Source organism: Felis catus, chromosome E3 (assembly GCF_018350175.1).
Source record: "Felis catus isolate Fca126 chromosome E3, F.catus_Fca126_mat1.0, whole genome shotgun sequence".
NCBI classification, from domain to species: domain Eukaryota; kingdom Metazoa; phylum Chordata; class Mammalia; order Carnivora; family Felidae; genus Felis; species Felis catus.
Window position 1 is genome coordinate 24,120,024 of NC_058383.1, and position 21,600 is coordinate 24,141,623.

Here is a 21,600-nt window from a genome sequence, read left to right on the forward strand (position 1 = left end):
GCCACTACATTATGATCAAAGAGTCAATCTAGCAAGGAAATATGACATTTATACATATACACACCCATCAAAGAAGCACCAAAATACATAAAACAAATATTAACAGACCTAAATTGGGAAACTGACAGTAGTATATAGTAGGGGATTTTCACACCCCATGGATAGGTCATCCAGACAGAAAATCCATAAGGTAACATCAGCCTTAAATAACACATTATACCTGATGGACTTAATATATATATACAAAACATTCCATACAAAAGCAGAATATACATTCTTATCAAATGGACACAGAATATTCTCCAGAATTGATCACATATTAAACCACAAAACTAGTCTCACTAATTCAAGAAAACTGAAATCTTATCAACCTTTTTTTCGAACACAATGATATAAAACTAAAGTCAATTACTAGAAACTAGAAAACTACAAATATGTGGAGATTAAACATGTTACTGATCAGCAACTAGTTCAGAGAAGAAATCAGGGGAGAAACTAAAAAAAATGCAAACAATTATGATACACCAAAATCTATGATATACAGCAAAAGTGGTTTTAAAGGAAAGGTTTTTTGTTTGTTTTTTTAGCAATTTAGCCCTATCTCAAGAAACAAGAGATGTGGGGCGCCTGGGTGGTGCAGTTGGTTAAGCGTCCGACTTCAGCCAGGTCACGATCTCGCGGTCCCGGAGTTCGAGCCCCGCGTCAGGCTCTGGGCTGATGGCTCGGAGCCTGGAGCCTGTTTCCGATTCTGTGTCTCCCTCTCTCTCTGCCCCTCCCCCGTTCATGCTCTGTCTCTCTCTGTCCCCAAAAAAAAAATAAATAAAAAGTTGAAAAAAAAATTAAAAAAAAAAAAAGAAACAAGAGATGTATCAAATAAACAATCTAATTTTACAACTAAAAGAACTTGAAAAGTATAAACATAGCCCAAAGTTACCAGAAAAGAAATAATAAGGATTATAATGGAAATAAATTAGGGACTAAAAAACAATAGAAAAGATCAATGAAACTAAGAGCTAGTCCTTTGACACAATAAACAAAACTGATAAAACTTTAGCTAGACTCACCAAGAAAAAGAGAGAGAGGGTGCAGATAGAATCACAAATGAAAGATGAGAATTTACAACTAATACCACAGAAATACAAAGGATCATAAGAGACCACTATTAAAATTATACATCAACAAACTGAACAACTTAGAAGTTCCTAGAAATTTATAATCTTCCAAGAGTGAAACATGAAGAAATAGGCAATTCTGAATAGACCAATTATTAGTAAAGGGAATGTAACAGTAATAAAAAACCTCCCAAAAAACAAAACTCTAGGAGTAGACAGCTTCACTGGTGAATACTAACAAACTAACAAAGAAGAATTAATACTTAACCTTCTCAAACTCCTTTAAAAAAAATGAAGAGGAGGAAACAATTCCAAACTTAGTTAAAAAGGCTAGCATTACTCTGTATCAAAACCAGACAATCACACCACAAAAAATAAAATTACAGGCCAGTATCCCTGATAAATACAGATGTAAAAATACTCAACAAAATATTAACAAGCCAGGGGCGCCTGGGTGGCTCAGTCAGTTAAGTGTCCAACTTTGGCTCAGGTCATGATCTCACAGTTCATGAATTTGAGCCCCATATTGGGCTCTGTGCTGACAGCTCAGAGCCTGGAGCCTGCTTTGGATTCTGTGTCTCCTTCTCTCTCTGCCCCTGCCCAACTTGTGCTCTGTCTCTCTCTCTCCTTCAAAAATAAATAAAAGTAAAAAAATTTAAATTGTGCATTAAATACTGTTATCCCTTCTTTAAAAAAAACATATATTAACAAATCAAATTCAATAATATATTAAAAGGATCAAATACCATGATCAAGTGGGATTTATTCCAGGGATGCAAGGATGGCTCAACATCTGCAAATCAATAAGATATAGCATTAACAAAATAAAAGATAAAAATGATATGATCATCCCAACAGATGCAGAAAAAGCATCTGACAAAATTTAGCATCCATTTATGATAAAAATTCTCAACAAAGTAAAAACAGAGGAAACATACCTTAACATAATAAAGTCCATTTATGACTAACCCACAGCTAAAATCATATTAATGGTGAAAAGCTGAAAGCTAAGATCAGGAACAAAACAAGGCTGTCCACTAGCCCCACTTTTATTCAGCATAGTCTTGCAATTCTTAGCCACAGCAATCAGACAAGAAAAAGAAATAAAAGGTATCCAAATTTGAAAGAAAGAAGTAAAACTGTTTGCCATATATAAAAAATCCTAAAGACCCTACTAAAACAGAATAAAGGAATTCAATAAAGTTGCAGGATACAAAATTAATATACACAAATATATGAATTTCTATACATTGACAATAAACAATAAGAGAAAAATTATGAAAATAATCCCATTTACAGCTGCACCAGAAAAAAATAATAAAAGATACCTAGGAATAAATTTAACTATGGAGGTGAAAGACCTGCATACTGAACTCTATAATACATTGTTGGAAAAAAAATGGAGAAGACACAGATAAATTGGACGATTATTCCATGCTCATGGATTGTTAGAATTAAGAGTTAAAATTTCCATTTTACCAAAAGCAATCTACAGATTCAAAGTAATCCCTATCAAAATTCCAATGACATTTTTTTTTATAAAACTAGAATAATTCTAAAATTTATATGGAACCACAAAGACCTTGAATAGCCAAAACAATTTTGAGAAAGAAGAACAAAGCTAACAGGTATCATGCTCTCTGATTTCAATGTATACTTCCAAGCTATAATAATCAGAACAGTATGGTATTGGCATAAAAATAAAAAAATAAATCAATGGAAAATAATAGCAAGCTCCTTAATAAATCCATGCATACATGGCAATTAACTTACAACAAAGGAGGTAAGAATATACAATGGCAAAAGGACAGTCTCTTCAGCAAATGATGTTGAGAAAACTGAATAGCTACACGCAAAAAAATGCAATTGGATCACTATCTTACCCCATATGCAAAACAAACTCAAAATGGATGAAAGATTTGAATGTAAGACCTGCCTGAAACCATAAAACTCCTAGGAGAAAACAGGCAACAAGTCTCCTTCACAATGGTCCTACCAATATTTTTTTTGGATCTGACTCCAAAGGCCAACTGGATGTCTTCTTTGGAGAAATGTCTGTTCATGTATTCTGCACATTGTTTACTTGGGTTGTTTGTTGTTTGGTTGTTGAGTTTTGTAAGGTCTTTATATATTTTGTATGCTAGCTCTTTATTGGGTATGATGTCATTTGCAAGTATCTTCTGTAAAGTAACATACCAAGAATGAACTTGTAAAATATGTAAACTACGGATCTGGACATTTTGATGTGTTAATGGAGGTTGATCAGTTGTAATGATCTGTTGAGTAGTAGTATGAGTATCAGTGAAACACAACATTAAACAAAAATAAGATACCTCAATACATACACTAGAATGACTGAGAAGGGACACTGTACAGGAAAGTTAACAAAGGCATGAAACTGAGATCCCTACCAAGGCGTTCTTGCAAGAACAACCCTGGCTAGCATATGAAAACTTGGATCTCAGGAGATTCCTACCCTTCTCCAACCGATAGGTGGCACTCACTGCACCTAAATCGTTTCGGCCCAAACAACGTGGTTTATGTTTGAAGGGGTTCAGAACAAAATATTCTCTGGGGGTTCTCTCCAAAATATTCCCCTTTTGGAGAGGGGTTCTCTCCAAAATATTCTGCTTTGGTATATTTATTATTTTGAATGAGGGAATTTGAGTAACAACAGATGCAAGAAGGGCTTTCTGACCTCCTCCCTTTATATCTAAAAACAGTCATAAAACTTTATATGAAAGTCTGATGAGTGGATTAAGAAGATATGGTATAAACATACAATGGAATATTACTCAGCCATCAAAAGAATGAAATCTTGCCATCTGCAACAATGTGGATGGAGTTAGAGTGTATTATACTCAGTGAAATACATCAGTCAGAGAAAAATACTGTATGATTTCACTCATATGTGGAATTTAAGAAGTAAAACAAATACACATAGGGGAAGGGAGAAAAATGGGAAACAAACCAAAAGAGAGACTCTTAACTACAGAGGACAAACTGAGGGTTGATGAAGGGGAGGTGGGTGAGGAATAGGTTAAATGGGTGATGGGCATTAGGAGGGCACTTGTTTTGAGCACTGGGTGTTATACTTAAATGAATTACTAAATTCTACTCCTGAAACCAATACTACATTATATATGTTAACTAAAATTTAAATAAAAATTTGGGGAAAAAATCTGAGAAATTGGAGAAAAACAAAGAGAACAGAAGAAAAAACCAATTTCACATGAAGAAAGCACCCTCTCTGTACCAGAAAAAAAAAGAACATTTGCATGACCAGAACACTGAAGTTCACTCTGAAAAGGACCTGTACAAAAAACCCTACTAAAATAACCTTTATCTTCCATTACTTCCCCCTATATATTTCTTAGTCACTTTCCCACAATTGACTATCTCTAGCCCAAATCCTTTTGTCTTATCACATTTCCACATATTTATCATTTCTTTGTTAAAAAAGTATATAACCTCTGAGTCCAAACTGATGCTTTAGGTCTTCATTTTCCTTATGAAGACCCCCATATGCATGTAAAAATGTTAAATAAAATTTGCATGCTTTTCTTCTGTTAGTCTGTCTTACATCAGTTTAATTCTCAGGCCTAGCCAAGGACTCTGACTGCAGAAGGAAGTCTTTTCTCTCCGACATGCTGAATACCTGCTTTCCTTCTGGGAGCCTGGAATTTTGGTACATGCGAGGCAAAGGGTACCTATATGATTGCTGTACAATCAAAAACTTGGGGGCTGAGTCTCTGATGGGCTTATATAAGCAGAAACATCACATGTGTCACGTCATTCTTGCTGCTAAGGGAAGAGTGAGCTACATGTGCCCCCTCAGGGGGGAGAGTGAGCATAAAGAAAACTGCACATTCCTCTAGACTCCACCTGTGTCTTTTTCATTATGACCCAGCTGTATATCCTTCCTACATCACTGCAATAAATCTTAGCCATGAATGTGACTATATGATTAGTACTGTGAGTACTTCTAGCAAGTCTTTAAATATAGAGGTAGTCACTTCTAGCAAGTCTTTAAATATAGAGGTAGTCTTGGGGACCTCAAACTCAGGCACAAGAGAACTCTATGGGGTGATGGCAGTGTACCATGTTTTGATATGTATTTGTCAAGACAGACTGGATAGTACACTTAATATCTGAGCATTTCACCATGTGTAAATTATAGTTCAATAAAATAAAAATGATTAAGAAGGCTAAAAAATTTATAAATGCCAAGTTACAACAGGCAAGTATTACAAGCAAGGAGCAGGCACAGTAGAAATCAGGCCAAAAGGCAAAGAAAAATTTATATTGCTTAAGTCTACAATTTATGAGAAAGAAACAATAATTTTATCTCTGCTCTCAGTAATACATAAAACCCAACTACAAGAAATGCCAAGAAATAAACACAGGCACACTAATGACAGGATAACTTAATAAAACAGTCCAAGAAAAGGCAAGTAGACAAAAAATAAGTGAGGGTATATAAGCCTTAGTAAATAAATCAGAAACTATTTAAACAGTGATTGAAGGAAACAAAGATAACAGGGGCACCTGGGTGGCTCAGTGGGTTGAGTTTCCAACTTCTGCTCAGGTCACCATCTTGCCGTTGGTGAGTCTGAGCCCTGCATTGGGCTCTGTGCTGACAGCTCAGAGCCTGGAACCTGCTTCAGATTCTTTGTCTCCCTCTCTCTGGCCCTCCTCCACTGATGCTCTGTCTCTCTGTGTCTCAAAAATAGATATAAAAAAAATTTTTTTAAAGACAACATAAATGCTCATGTTAATAAAAAAAATAGGTAAATTGAAAAAAACTACAATATTAAAATGGAAAATAGTAGGCTAAAGAAAATAACAAAAATAAGGAAAATTATGGGGTTAAAAAACTGAAGAACTTCAGAATTAAAAAAAAATCAAAATTAGTTCTATGGGGAAAAGGAAAGGAAAAACAACTAGCTAACCTGTTCAAGAAAAGGAGAAAAAAATACTATAAAAAGACAAGGAGGAAAACACATTTAAACAGAGGATTTTTTTTAAATCATAAGAGATTACATGTATAACTTTATGCAAATACATTTTAAAATCTATTTGAATGGAAAATTTCCTAGAAAAATACAATATACCAAAATTTATCCTTTTGGAGATATAAAACAGTCCAATTTTCATCGAAGAAACATAAATAGTATCAAAGAAATGCTCCATCATAGCATAGGGAAATTCTGTCAAACCTTCAAATATCAGACAATTCCAATACTACTTAAACTTTCAAGAGCATATAAAGTAAATGACCAAATTATTTTTAGAAAGCAAATCTATCTAACAAAGACTACTTCCCAAAAAACCCCACTAATTCCACTCACATATCAATGCAAAAATTCTGAATAGAATACTACCAAGCATAATTACATTAAAAAAAAATTAACACTCTAAGCAGGTGGCATTTATTCCAGGAACAGAAGGGTGGTTCAATATTAGAAAATCTATCATGTAATTCACCATATTAATGTATCTCGGGGGGGGGGGGAAATCTTACAATCACCTCCTTGAAAAGGCCTCTGACAAAATTTAACTTCTGTTCCTGATTAAAACCACTAAAAACAAATAGGAATTCATGAATATGTTCTAACACAGTAAAATGTATACACAAAGAATGATGGCCAGTGTACTCACTACGGTTTCACAATGTATTAAGGATATTAGACAATGAAATCAGACAAGAGAAAACAAGAGTAAAACTATCAAGCAGATATAATTGCTTGACCTAAAAGAATCAGAGTGAAAAGCAAAAAATTAAATCTTCTTAAATTTTAATAGTATATAAAATTTTACTTAATTTGTAGTAATATATAAAATTAATGTAAAAACCAGTAACTTTCACATACACAGTTCTTATAAACAGAAAACTTATTACAAGGCATAAAAGAAGAGAATATTCCAGTTTATAATGGTAACAAAAAGACAAAATACTTAGAAACAAATATAACAACAAATGTGCGATTTTAAATGAGGAAAACTTTAAAGCCCTATTGTAAAACTCAGAAATTGATTTGAACAGTTGGAAAAATATTCCTTGTTCTTAAATAGGATGATATAAAATAAATATATCATTCTTCTCCCAAGTCAGTATGTATTTAATGTTGTCTCACTGAAAATAATAACCAGTAAGTTTCTTTTTCATTCTAAAGTTTATGTGGAAAGGTAAGAAAAAACAGCTAGGAAAACACTGAAAAATAAGATTAATGAGGTGAAGTTTAGCTCTACCAGATGTTAAAACATTCTATAAAGTCTACTTAAAAATGGGTGGTGCTAGTATTTTACTAAATAATTGAAAGTCAGAAAAATGGAACAGAATAAAAAGTCAAGAAATAAACCAAAACACATACAGAAATTCAGGATATGCTGTGACAATGAATTCCCTGGGCAAAAGATGTATTTTTAATAAATGTTGCTAGAACAAAATAATGCTCATTTGGAAAAGGTAAAATGTGGAAATGGGAAAAGTCTCCATGAAATCAAAATCCACTAGCAATACAAGTTTCATATTATAATATATATATAAAAAAGTAAGTGTTGTGCAGTAAATAGTAACGTGAGCCAAGTTAAAAGACAAATGACAAACTGAGGAAACTAGCAATGCATATGACAGGCAAAGGGCTCATCTCTCTAAAATATAGAGTTCTTCAAATGGAAGGGGGAAAATAAGCACCACAAAAATAGGGGGGGGGGAAAGAAACAACCCTGTGTGGTATTGGTGAAGAGATAAAAACTACGATCAACGACACAGAATAGGATCCAGAAATAGATTCACATAAATATGGTCAATTATTTCCCACAAATTACCAAAGGAATTCAATGGGTAAAGAAAAGACTTCAAACAATGGTGCTGGGACAACTGAATATGTGAATGGGAAAAAAAAATGAGCACTGACCTTACCTCAAAAATGAACTCCAAATATATGACAGATCTAAATTAAAAGTCTAGGGGCGCCTGGGTGGCGCAGTCGGTTAAGCGTCCGACTTCAGCCAGGTCATGATCTCGCGGTCCAGGAGTTCGAGCCCCGCGTCAGGCTCTGGGCTGATGGCTCGGAGCCTGGAGCCTGTTTCCGATTCTGTGTCTCCCTCTCTCTCTGCCCCTCCCCCGTTCATGCTCTGTCTCTCTCTGTCCCAAAAATGAATAAAAACGTTGAAAAAAATTTAAAAAAAAAAGTCTAAAAATATAAAACTTTCAAAGGAAACAGAAGAAAATCCCATTAACCTGGTATATGAAGATTTCTTACTTAGGACACCCAAACTATGAGGCACAAAAGAAAATGTAACTGGATGTAAGCAATATAAAAAACTTTTACTCTTCAAAAGACATTGCTGAAAAAAACCAAAAAGCCAGCCAGAAAAAGGAAATATTCATAATACATGTATCTGATAAAGATCTTCTATCTAGAATACATAAAAAATTCATATAAAATTTTAGGAACAGAAAACAGATCAGTACTCTAGTTATGGGAGGATGTGACAAAGGGGTACTGGGGAAAAGAGCCAGACACAAATGTACAGCCCACATGATTCCGTTAAGATGGTACCCAGAATAGGCAAAACCCTATCAAGGGTTAGGGTGAGCAGGGTGAGTGGTGGTTGAAAACAAAGGGGCAGGAGGATATTTTCTGTTGTGATACAAATAGTCTGTGTCTTCACAGAGGTATGTATTTTCAAAACCGATCAAACTGTCACTCAAAATCTGGGCATTCCATCTTATGTAAATTATACTTCAAGCGAAACACATTTTAAAGATCATTGTAGCTCCTATTCATTGAACACAAAGGGTAAAAAACCAAAAAGCAAAAAACCAATCTTTAGCTTTAAGAATGTGACAAGGCACCTTCGACAGCCCTATAGTAGGGATAGTGTAATTTTCTTTTGGGTCTCAAACAACATGAAGCCTGGTGCACTGCGCATTATTTATATAAAGATTGCAATTCTCAATATAAGACTAACCTCACTCAAAATGGCATGGCAGGTGTTCTGTTTATATGGCAATGGCGTAACATCAACTTATAATTCATACAACCTTCTAATTCTGCAATAGTGCCATTCTTCAATTTTTCATTAGGAGGGAGGGCTTCACCTCAGGGTAAATATTACTCCTCACTGATTGATAAAAGACACTCAATATATGTCTGCTACATTAATAATAAAGGAGTTTATGCCAATCAAAGTCTTAAAGAGAAAAAAAAAAACTACAGAAACAAAGTTCCTAAAGCAAAACCATATCAAAACAAAGATTCATACCAAAAAAAAAAAAATGATCATTCACCAGAATACTGGAAATAGTAAGATAAAATGAAAACAGAATGATTGCATAAATAATGGTAATCCCTTCAGTGAAATTTTATTTCATCTGTTTTAAAGAGGATAAATTTCATGAGAGGATAATATATCGTGAAAGGGGGAAAGATGAAAAACATTCTATGTGATATAAATGCTTTAAAAAAACATATATGTTAGTTTATGTATAAAGAAGAAAAATGACAGAATAAACAAATGTGTTGACAGTACTTGTCTCTCAGGTGGTGGAATATAGGAGATTTACACATTCTATAATTTGTTATGCCTTTAAGATTTGAATTCTACACAATTCACCTGTACTATTGTTCTAATTGCTTCTTCAGATGTTGGGGGTAAAAATCTGTGAAGAAAGAACTACCTGATGTACTAGCTGACCCAAGAACTTTTTTCTCTTGCTCTTATAGTGAATAATATTTTGATATATTAACCATAAGTTTGCACTTTAGTACAATCTTAGTATTGAAGTACTACATTCCCAATTTTTTTTTTTTTTTTTTTGTCTCAAAGAAGAGTGAGGAACACCTAAGCCTAAAAGGACAAAGTCTAATTTTTACCATTTATCCTTTCTAGGGTAACTCATGTGATTTGGAATTATACACAAAGAGGGAGTACAAAGCTTCTTAAAAACCTGTCATTCCACCTCCTTCACTACCTCCAAGACAGATTTGGGAGAACCTTCAGGAAGAAGAGTCTAAAAGAGCCTGGCCAGCAATCAGTTCACCCACAATATCCTGGCCCTAAGTACTAATTTCACTACCACTCTTGTCCTCCCCAAAGCTGGATGTAACACTGGGGTGGGAGGGAAAAGAAGAGGACGTAGAAGAGGCACAAACCTAGTATGTCTGAAAAGTTTTAGGGCAGTCTATTGATGTGTGGGTTCCAAAAACACAATTAAATGGAGTTACTGAAAATTAAGCTTACATTGCTTACAGTGCTGATTTCTTAAAATGAGATTTTTAGTCACTATACTTACTTCATTTACTTTTCTTAAAAGTACGTAGCTAATTTTTTTTTTTATATAATGTTTTTAAATTTATTTTTGAGACAGAGAGAGACAGAGCATGAGCAGGGGAGGGACAAGAGAGAGGGAGACACAGAATCCGAAGCAGGCTCCAGACTCTGAGCTGTCAGCACAGAGCCCAACGTGGGACTTGAACTCACAGACGGAGAGATCATGAACTGAGCCAAAGTTGGACACTCAACAGAGCCACCCAGGCGCCCCATGAGTTGTTCTGAGTGAAATATAGCAGCTTTCTTAACTCTGCTAATACAGAGGCATCTTTCCTTTTAAATCTTCTGCCTACTTTGCATACAATGAGGTTACCAAGATGGCCTGCCTGTTACTCTGAGCTGGACCAACCTTTAGAAAGGCTCTTCTGGCTCTAGGTCCTAACCACCCTTTTCTTTGAACATGTGCTTTAGAAAACTTGTAATTATACATCCTTTCTCTGTTTAAAATACAGATAACCCTTTTTTACAAGCCTCTTTCCTGTTTTACAACCCCAAACTGCCTTTCTGAAGGACCTGGGAGTCATCCTTTGACACGTAATCCTCAAGGAAGATAACACCCCTATTCCCAGTCTCTGTGCGAGGGGAGGAGCTAGCTTTCGACAGGCACCAATCAGCAAACACAGATGGCCTCATCAGAGAACCACATGGACAAACTCAGGAAGTTACTCAAGGTGTTCTCCTGGTGAACCTTCCCTCCGAAAGGGCGGGCCTACGCCGGCCGACTCCATCTTGTTCTGTGTTCTCCACCTTGAGTGACTATGTCCCCGACATGACCCCTTTTCCGGGAAAATCGCAGACTGCGCCTCCTCCCCTTGAGTAACCTCCGGCTCACCCATTCAAACTTCCTGATCAAAACACGCCCAGCGACCTGCGTAGCAGGACTCCGACCCTTCCCCAGCCAATCGGCTGAGGCCACAGCCATTACCTCACCAACTGCCCCTAGACCCCTATAAAACCTTTGTGCTTTTGAAACTCGCTGGCTCTCCCTGGTATCTCAATGCTGCGTCGGTGCAGGTAGGGGATTGAGCTCGAGCTAGCTCGAATAAAGGCTCTTTTGCTTTTGCATCGGACTCGGCTCCCTAGTGGTCTTTGGGGATCACGAATTCTGGGCATAACACCTCCAACTTTTCCAACTTTCCCACTGTCTCACCTCAGTCCACAAACACCTTCCCACCCTTTGTTTCAGCAGAGTTGAGCTCAGACTGAGTTCTGGCCTCTCTTCCCTGCTCCGATAGCCTCGCATAAAGTCTTCCTTGCCTGTTTTACTTCGTCCAGTGCAATTTTTGCTTCTACAGAAGAAAACTAAGACAACGTGAGCCTCCTGCAGCACTTAACTTCCATACCCCTTCTATTTATTCAACCCTTCCTGTGTTCTGTCAGTTGAAATAGTCTAGTAACCCTGAGAGATGGGTACACGTAATATCCAGGTTCTTTCAGACAAGGAAACCCAGGCCTTGTGAAGTCAAAGTTTACCTTGGGTCATTGCTATAATCTGACTGTCTGGGTCCTCCCCTCCTCCCCAGATTCTTATGTTGAAATCCAAACCCTGGGGGCGCCTGGGTGGCGCAGTCGGTTAAGCGTCCGACTTCAGCCAGGTCACGATCTCGCGGTCCGTGAGTTCGAGCCCCGCATCAGGCTCTGGGCTGCTGGCTCAGAGCCTGGAGCCTGTTTCCGATTCTGTGTCTCCCTCTCTCTCTGCCCCTCCCCTGTTCATGCTCTGTCTCTCTCTGTCCCAAAAATAAATAAACGTTGAAAAAAAAAATTGAAATCCAAACCCGGATGTGATGGTATCAGGATGAGGGACATTGGGCACGTGATGAGGCCATGAGGATGGAGCCCCGATGAATGGGATTAGTGCCCATATTATAAGACAGGGCCCCAGAGAGCTCCCCTGTTTCCTCCACCATGTGAAGGACACAGTGGCAAGATGCCTGTCTATGCATCAGAAATCAGGCTCTCACCACACACCGAATCTCACGGACCTCTGAGCTGAGACTTCCCAGCCTCCAGAACTGTGAGAAATACATTTGGGTGGCCCAGCCCACGGCAGGTATTCTATTACAGCAGCCCCAGCTGACTGGGACAGTCACACAGCAAGTCAATTCTGGACACCCCAGCCCTCGACCCAAAACACGTGCCTCCAGACCCCTGGCTTTCAAATACTGAAGGCAACCAAAATAAAATTCTGTTTGTTTAATGTGTTCCCATTAGCTTCTCTGTGTGTCTTGGGGTCCAGAGAAGTGTCTCCTACGTCATGTGCTTGTTTTGGCACTTTCTCCTCCCTGGGAAGTCCGGGATGCATTCCCCAGAGCAGGGGCACTTGGAGAGGAAAAGGGAGTGAGGTCCACTGAGGGACATGCAAAACTACAGGATGGAGGGTCAACGCTGGGTGTGGTGGCGAGCGACGTTAGACAGCGAGGTACAGGGAATATTATAATATATATGTTACATACAACGGGCTTTGGAGGGGGCAGAAAGGGTTGTGGAGGGTTCCAGTGTATTGGGGCTTTTGGTGTTGGGGGGTTCGCACTTTCCGGCTCTGCACTCGACAGTGCGGCCAAGGGGTGGGCCTCCGGGGAAGTCCAGGAAGCCCACCCTCCGCCTCCCCGGGGGAATCTGGGGGAGAAGACACCACCAGGGCGGGGTGGTCCCGCATTCACCGCTCGGGCCTCGAAACCGCCACTGCTACACCTGCGCCTCCGCCGCTGAGGCACGCGGTTAACCGGGCGCGGCGCCTCCTCCCAACGTCTTCGCCAACCGCCCAGCTGCCTGCTGGCCTCGTGAGCAGGTCAGTGGCCAAGGACCCTTCCTCGCGCATGCGCGCACGCACCTAGTCCCCCAGCCTGCCCCCTCCTCCCTGCAGCCCCGCCACCTGGCCCGCACGCGCCTTCCTGCCCTCTGCGCGCACTGGACCCTCCGCCCGGGACCCCTTAGAGTGTGGGGCCCCACCCAGCACTGCCGGAGGCCCCCAGACCCTCGGCGCCCTACCTCGGGGCCCGTGCGCTTGCCCCAGGCTCTCTGCCGCTAGACCCCGCTGGACCACCCCACCACCCTCCAACTCTCGCGGGCTCCCCTCTCCCTCAAGTGTCATGGTCACCTCAGCGGGCCAGTAGCTCGTGGCAGGAAGTTGGGAGAGATTCACTGGCCGCCCTCTAGGGTCTGTGGGCGGCAGCAGAGAACTTGCAGAGGTTCCCCCCCTCGGGGACCCGCAAGCCTGCTGCGGGGGCCACTCGCAGCCCCCGACGTGGGGCGACTCTGGCGTAAGGCGCGCGGTCCTCGAGTCCAGCTCCCCAGCGAGCGCCGCCTGCGCCTCCACACGTGGGCGCTCTGCGCGTTGTGACTCCCACGGCGTCCTCTCCACGCGCTTCCCCGACCCGCCAGCCACTCGGGGAGCCCCACGTCCCGACCTCTCTCCTGCTCCACAAATTCGTCAGTGGTCGCTTCTCTTGGCGGACCCCACCCCAATACCCACCTTCGGTGTAGCTTAAGCGTTGCCAAGCAGGTTCTGAATTCTGCCAGAGGCTAATCTCTTCCCTACCCCGCCAGGGATCGGGTTCTGGCCTCTAGGCAGCAAATGGAATTGGGTTCTTGAACTGTCAGGTTAAGCTTGGTCAGGAGAGGGTGCTGGCGGGACGCTACAGGGCCAAAGGCTGCTGCTCCAGGTTCAGTGTTTTCTCTTGATTGTTGCTCTCCCCTTGCTGTCAGCAGCAGGTGTGGAGGACATTTCTGGGCATTCACCCTGCACCTCCCCCGACCCCCATTAACCGTGGATTCTCAGTGACTCCGGCAGGTGCCCCTGCCTAGCACCAGCCTGCCAACAACCACAGAAAAGAGTTTCCTGCTAGCTAGATCCAGCCACAGTTCCTTGCTGGCTAGCCGAGGCAGCCTGTAACTATGGGGTGTTTCCTGTTTGCTCAGCAGGTTTGGAACAGCCTTGACCCAGGGCCAAGAAACTTCTCCACCATCAAGTGAGCCCCAAGTTCACCTTCTCCAAGAATATCTGAATCCCAGTCTTGGGGAAGGGTCCTCTTCCAAGTTTGTTTCTTCCTTGGATATTTTCCCTCATCCATAGTGTATCCTTTGGAGTTCCCTGTACCTCCTATAGCTAACCCCCTGCTATAATTAATCATTCTTTTAACTTTCCCTGTTCAAATTGCTGTGTGGTTTCCTGACTCCAAGTGGGGATACTGACGAACGCTCCTGCTTACTTGCTGGGTGACCCTGGGTAAATCCCTTAACCCCTCTGCCTCTCCCATGTACAGTGAGGATAATAATAGCTGCAATACCTAGCCCAGAGTTTTGTAGTGGGATTAAATAATGCAATGCATGTAAAGTGCTTAGTAGAGGAACTGACATAATTTGTTCGTTTCTTGCTGGAAGATAAGAGGTGAATTGGATCATAGGGACAGTGAAGAGACCACCACACTCAAGGAATTTTAAAAAGAGTCATTAATTATGCCAACTGTGAGACTAGATGCAAGTAAGACCTTAATAAAATGAGTTCCCCCTCCTCTTTTAAAGTTTGCCAGCCTGCAAATTTTGCGATTACTGAAATCACTGGTGATGTATGGTACGTATGGGAGTGGAACCCACAGAAAGTTATACCTAAAAACAATTAGCTTTTGGGTATAATTTTATTATTCACAAATATCCAACTAAGAATATATAAACCTTGAACAAACCATCCTAAAGTAGAGCAGCTTCATGGATTCTTTCTATCTTGCAACTGGACAACAATTATCTCTTGTCTGCTCATCTGCCCGTGAATCTTGAGAGTTACTAGATTTCTCACATGGCTTATGGGGGACTCCATGTGGCCAAACAAGAATCTGAGGAAGAGCTCTGTATATCATTCTTCACTTCATTTCTTCTTCTTTTCTTCTTAATCAGAGGTGGGACAAGAATAGAAAAGAAAATAGTATTTTTTAAATAATGGTTTTGCTTTCTGTTCTTGGACTCTAAATGTTATGGTACAAAGATTCTCTTGCAAATGAAGAATCTTGGTTTGAGTTTTGGAAATAATAACCCCACACACCCCTACCCCTTAAAATTTGATACTGATTTTAATTAGATCCTTTTTGGTATAAAATTGTGTGTGGGTGAGGGGTGCCTAGGTGGTTCAGTGAGTTAAGTCTCTGACTCTTGATTGTGGCTTGGGTCATGATTTCATGGTCGTGAGACTGAGCCCCACATCTGATTCCGCACTGGGCATGGAGACTGCTTAAGATTCCCTCTCCCTCTCCCTTTGCCCTCAAAAAATAGTGTGTGTGTGTGTGTGTGTGTGTGTGTGTGTGTGTGTGTGTGTGTGTCTTTGTGTGTGTGTGTATCCATGGGAAAAATGGTTTGATACATACTTAATGTTCCTCTTAACCACAACTCAAGTACTGAAACAATCCTTTTGCTTTTCAAGCTGTCCCATTTGACAGCACCATTTTTTTTTGGATGTTTCTGTTTAAACATTCAGGATGCTCAAGAATATGTCCTTTTCCTACCCTGATTAATGCTGCTCTTTTGTATTTCTAGGAAAACAAGCATTTCACCAAATGTCTTTAGATTTGCACATGCTGGATACACAAGCCACACATGTAAATTTACAGAAGAGTGACATATGTATGTTATTCTTTGGAGGACTCTTTATTATGTAAATACATTTATGCCAAGATATACACACCCATAGTAATGCCCCTCTATGTGTCCAGTAATAGAGTAGTCTAAGGAAGACATAAGGGTCACTGTTTGGGAGTAAATCTCATGGTACCTTTTCTTGATAATCACCTTCTGTGTTCTCTGGGTTAGCAAAGATCAGGAAGACTTGTTCCAGTGTTATCTGACTGATGGAGTAGTCTTCTAAATTGAATTTCTCTTTAGCTTCCTCCAAAATACCAAACACCTTTAGCAACAACAGCAGTAAAAAAGTGCAGTTACCATTGCAGGCCTCCCCTCCAGCCTCCAACCCAGCTGAGCATCTCCTGCCCGTCCTCCAAGTCCTGCCAAGTTCATGTTGGAGGACAAAAGGGGAAGATGAGAAAATGAACAGATAATTGAGAATCTGCAAGGAAGCACTTCTCTGTCCCTATTATCTTGTTAGACATGACAAATAATGGGATTTAAGAAAGAAAAATCAATTAAACTCTAGGGGCCTTTGAAAAATAACATACTTTAGGGAATTTTTCTGCTCCTCATACAATGTCAGCCTCCAATTACATATGCTTGGATATCAGATACTTCCCCCATCAAAAGCGCTTTCTTAACATGTAATGTTAGAAGAGCATGGTTTCTACATTCACCTTTCCCCAGCTGTTGTCCTTGCTGGGAATGTAGTAGTTTAGGATCCCTTGATTCTCATGCTTTAATACACTACCTAAGAAATGAAAGCAAGATAGATAATCTTAACAGATACCATTTTTAATTTCCAAAATATTGCTATATCAACTTCATTATACACAATTGTTAATACAAAAAAATGACATGGTCAAATAACCCACTCTCTTTGGTACACATGACATGGTTAATTCCTTTCAGATTTATTCCTGATGAATAGCCTTATTATGTGGAGTTCATAGCAATTACTAAAGGTATGCTTTCAGGTACAGTAGTCAGCTCACATGCCCCATGTTCAAAACCTGAGCCTCCTCAAATTCTAATGTTACAACAAGACTTTATTCCTGAACATAGTGCTGAGAATATGATGAGCTGGCTGGATTTTCACTCTGGTTGTGTGGATATGTATGCATGTACAGTGTGCTTGGTGGGGAGGAGAGGAAGACAATGCCTCCTCACTATTTGCATTATCACATGCCCCATGAAAGACAAAATCATGCCTATAGATTACCAAAGTCAGCCTGTATGTTCTGTGTGTTCTTACCCACTGGTGGAATGACAGGGAAAAGGGTGGTATCCATTTCTAATGGGAACAAACATTTACGCTCATCAGTGCACATTTGCAGGTTGACGAAAATTGGATTAACTGGGTTTAAAATGTTTTAAAGTAAAAAATACATGTTCATAATGGTGAGATTTTTTAATGCGAATTTTTAAAAAAAATTTTTTTAACAGTTTTTTTAAATTTATTTTTGAGACAGAGAGAGACAGAGCATGAATGGGGGAGGGGCAGAGAGAGGAGACACAGAATCGGAAGCAGGCTCCAGGCTCCGAGCCATCAGCCCAGAGCCCGACGCGGGGCTCGAACTCACGGACCGTGAGATGGTGACCCGAGCCGAAGTCGGACGCTCAACCGACTGAGCTACCCAGGCGCCCCTTTAATGCGAATTTTAATGCATGTATTGTCTCCATGGTCATGTACAGCTCTTTTTTGTGTGTGAAATATTTGAAACATGGAGTTTAATGAATTACTCAAAGCAAACACTGGTGAAATCATCTCATTTAGGCCAAGTAATAGTAACACAGAAACTCCCATGTGCCACTTCTCAGCCTCTATCCCCCATAAAAAGTCACCAATACCTTCATTGTTATTGTGGATATTTCCTTTCCTAAGTGTTTTTACCTGTGCATACACCTCTAAAAATTGAGGTAGAATTTTCCTACCTTTGAAGCTTATGTGAATGGAATCATCTGATATATATATTTTCTTTCTGCTTCTTTCACTAAATGTTGTGAGATTCATTCGTGTGGTTGCATATAGCTATAATTCATTTTCCTCTGTAAATAGTAATCCGGTATATGAATATTCCACAGTTTGTTTTCCATTAGGCTACTGATAGACATACAGGTTGTCTGACTATTGTGAATATTGCCGACTTAAGTATTATTTTACTTATCTCCTTGTTACAGGTGGATGCAAGTATCTAAAGTGTAGCTGTAGGTAGAATTGTTGGGCCATAGCTTTTTTAAAAACTGGAAAGAGTGTCACTCGCACTCTTCCTACAAGAAAGCTGGAAAAATTGCAAATAATGTTTTTTCTTGAACCCATCAGTTTTATGATAGGGCAAACTCAGAGCAACCTGTGTCTGGGGAGAGACAGGCATCTACAGAGAGGATTAGGGCCAGAGCATTTGTTTGTGCAAGGCAGACACTGCCAGATGATAGAAGCTGAATTTAAAAAATGTAATAAGTAGCTAAAGATCAAGTGTGGGACAGCAAGAGAATTAAGAAGCCCACTCTTTAATTTTTAACTTCTCTGATTTAGTTTTTTTTAGTAGTGATTCTTACACACATTAGAGAACTGGATTTTGCTTATGAGCCAAGCTGAATTTTTTTTTCATTTCATGCAGGAGTTAAGTCTATTTATATATGCTGAAAGCAACAGTATGTTTAATTGTGGTCCTCCTATATAATTTTTAAAATTATATATACATATATACAGATAAATGCATAAATATAAATACAAATGTAAATATACAAAATACATGTGTGTATGTACTTCACCTTGTGGTTGGTTCTTTTTATTCTTACTGTTATATGGGTGATATATTTTGTTCTTATGGTTAACTTCATACTAATGTCTTTTCCTAATACCCATAAATAGTCCCTTCTTTTCAAGACAGTGGTATAAACATTCAGTGCTCACCAGTAGTTCCTATGCAGAAACTTCTCCAATCATTCCTTAGTCGACACAAAGTTTTTGTTTGTATAGTCTTCAGGGAGAACCACTGGGGACAATAACTCCCGAATACCTATTTGTTTATAACTCTTTTTGAATTTTATTCTTGAAGATCATTTTGGCTGCATGTGAAACCTACAGGTTGTATTTTTCTTAGCATAAAATGTTTTATCACAAAGCCCGAGATCAATCTAATTTTCTTTCCCTTATAAACTTTCCTTCTTTCCCTTATCTTTTTACCTGGAATCCAAAGGTCAACCACCTTTATTATTAAAATACAATAGTTACATTGGAATACTCCTTGGTGTTGATGATATTGAGTCAATTTTTCAGGTTGTCCTTTTAGTAAGCAGGTTTGTCTCATCTTAGGAAATTTTCTTGAATGATAGTTTTTAGTATTTATTCCATTTTATGGCTTTCCTTTTCTTCTTTGTGGACTAATTTCATATTGTGTTGGATGGTCCTTGCCTTGCCTCTCTCTACTTTCACATGCTTAACTATGTTTCTGTTTGATGGTTTTCTGTTTTTCTCCTTTCCAATACCGTTCCCTTGTGCTTTCTGTGTGGTTTATTTGCTCTTGATAGTTAAGTATTTCTGAAATATTTACTTAAAGTATTCTCTCCAGTGAGGTCAGCTGTCTTTATATATCCCCTTGTTGTCTAACCATCTAATCTTCTTGCCCTTTCAATTCTAATTTAGGATTTTCTTACATACCATCTATTCCCTTCTTAATTCTGTAAGCTCATATTGAAATATTAGATACTAGTTTCATCTACTTTGTAGCCTTACAGCTCTGCTGTTCTTTCAATCTCTGTAGGTTATTTTCTTTTATCCTCTTTTATGATATTTTTCTGTGGGATTCAATTTTAATCTTTTCAATCATTTATATTTAAATGAGGTTAATTTTCTTATAGCTTTAGTAGGTGTTTCCTATGTAGAAGGTAGGGTAGGACAGAATATTTTCTTAGCTTTAGAGTCCTCTTTTGAAGGGTTCCTTCTAAGAGTCTTCTGGGATTTATCAAGTAGACCTTCCTCTGGTACTCTCTGATATCTGCCTCCTGTGGGTCTCTCTCCACTCCAAACTTAAATTTGAGATCCTTTCCTCCAGAAAGGATATCTGCTTGCTTCTACTTGGAATCAGAGGATGCTACTCTGATGAGGGAGCTTGGGGCAAGCTGAGGGCAAAATGTAGGCTGGCATCCCCTGCCCCCCCCCCCCCCCCCGCAACAAGTGGAATATGTGTGATATTCCTTGGACACTCCTGGTTACCCAAAAACAAAGGAAAGGGGTTTAAGTGCTTGCCACAGTAAAATGGGAAACTAAGGCAAATGAAGAATTAAGTTCCTTTACTGCTTGTAGCCCATTGACAAGTCCTTGAAACAGAGTGACCTCCTTCTAGGAGCTTAGCTGCCTCGATGATGACAGTTTGCTGGGCAAAAGAGAACATTAGCTTAACATTATCCCAACCTTAAGGATCCTGAAAGTCTACTTCCTTTATCTCAACTGCCCCAAGATATATGCTGACAATCATACTCCAAGCTTACGGCCCCCGATATACATCTGAAGGGTCTCAAGACTGAGGTTTTGTTAAATGGTAATAAATGATGTTTCCCTAGCAACAGCTAGCCCCTCAAGGTCCTGGAAACCTTGCTTCCAAAATTCTTTCAGAGACTTACTCTATCCCTGACCCCCTCCCAACCTGAGGGTGTATAATGAGTTACCCATCAGGACTCCAGTGCAGCTCTTTCTGCCCATGGGTTCTGTCCCCATGCTTTAATGAAATCACCTTTTTGCACCAAAGATGTCTTCAAGAAGTTTTTCTTGGCCATTGGATCCAGACCCCATGAACCAAAACTTCATCGTAACTGACCAACCCACTTGTGGCTGTCTCTGGATGAGCTTCCCAACCCTGACGAGGGTCCAGAGCTTCATCAGTGATCCCAGTGCCAAGATGGCACTTGCTTCCACAATTCGTATTTTCTAACTGCTCACTGTTTCTTTTATTTGTTTTCTCCTTTTTTCTTATTTTCTGGTTGTTAAAATTTTTTTTCCCAATTTTGTTTGTAAGACAATTATTGTATTTAAGATGTATTTGTTTAAATTTTTACCAATTTCTAGGTTATTTTACCAGGAGCACTTTTCAGAATATATAAGCTAACATACTGTAGAAATCATCTTTGCCTTAAAAAAACCACATGATCATTTAAACTTACTCAGGATTATGCAGAATCATTTACCCTAGATATCTGATTATTGTGGCAAGTCCTCTTTAGAGTATACATTCTAGATGACTTTTGCTTGCAGTATTTATTTCTTCTTTTTAAAAATCAAAATTTGGGTATAGATGCCATGTCAATTCCTTTTTGATTCTGTCATATTTGAATAGGTATTTGCTCTAGCATAATGTAAGAAAGAACAGGGCAACAACCACCTTACAGTTGAGAAAATGCCTCAAACCCACATTTCCATTAAAGCTCTTGTGTCCACATCCTTGAAAATAGGTCATGGGTCAGTGTTTAGTGTCCTTCCTTCAAGAAGAGCTAGGACAGCACATAGTAGTGAGGTTTTCTGGTCACAGCTTCTCTC

General features: G+C 39.5%; 1 protein-coding gene across 17 annotated transcripts in view; it reads right to left on the reverse strand.

Moving 5' to 3' along the window:
* Nucleotides 1-21,600, reverse strand: part of LOC101087463 (phospholipid-transporting ATPase ABCA3-like) — a 224,156-nt gene that overhangs the window by 25,969 nt on the left and 176,587 nt on the right. For 11 of the 17 annotated variants that reach the window (XM_045047758.1, XM_045047743.1, XM_045047746.1 and 8 more), the window contains 3 exons: nucleotides 16,742-16,815; nucleotides 16,213-16,344; nucleotides 13,927-15,335 (listed from right to left, as the gene is read on the reverse strand). In XM_045047758.1, the coding sequence (XP_044903693.1) occupies nucleotides 15,252-15,335; nucleotides 16,213-16,344; nucleotides 16,742-16,815 (290 nt within the window). In that variant the 3' untranslated portion in view covers nucleotides 13,927-15,251. Of the gene's footprint in view, nucleotides 1-13,926; nucleotides 15,336-16,212; nucleotides 16,442-16,741; nucleotides 16,816-21,600 lie in introns of those variants that run through there. The other 6 variants (XM_045047747.1, XM_045047745.1, XM_045047742.1 and 3 more) reach the window with 6 other exon arrangements.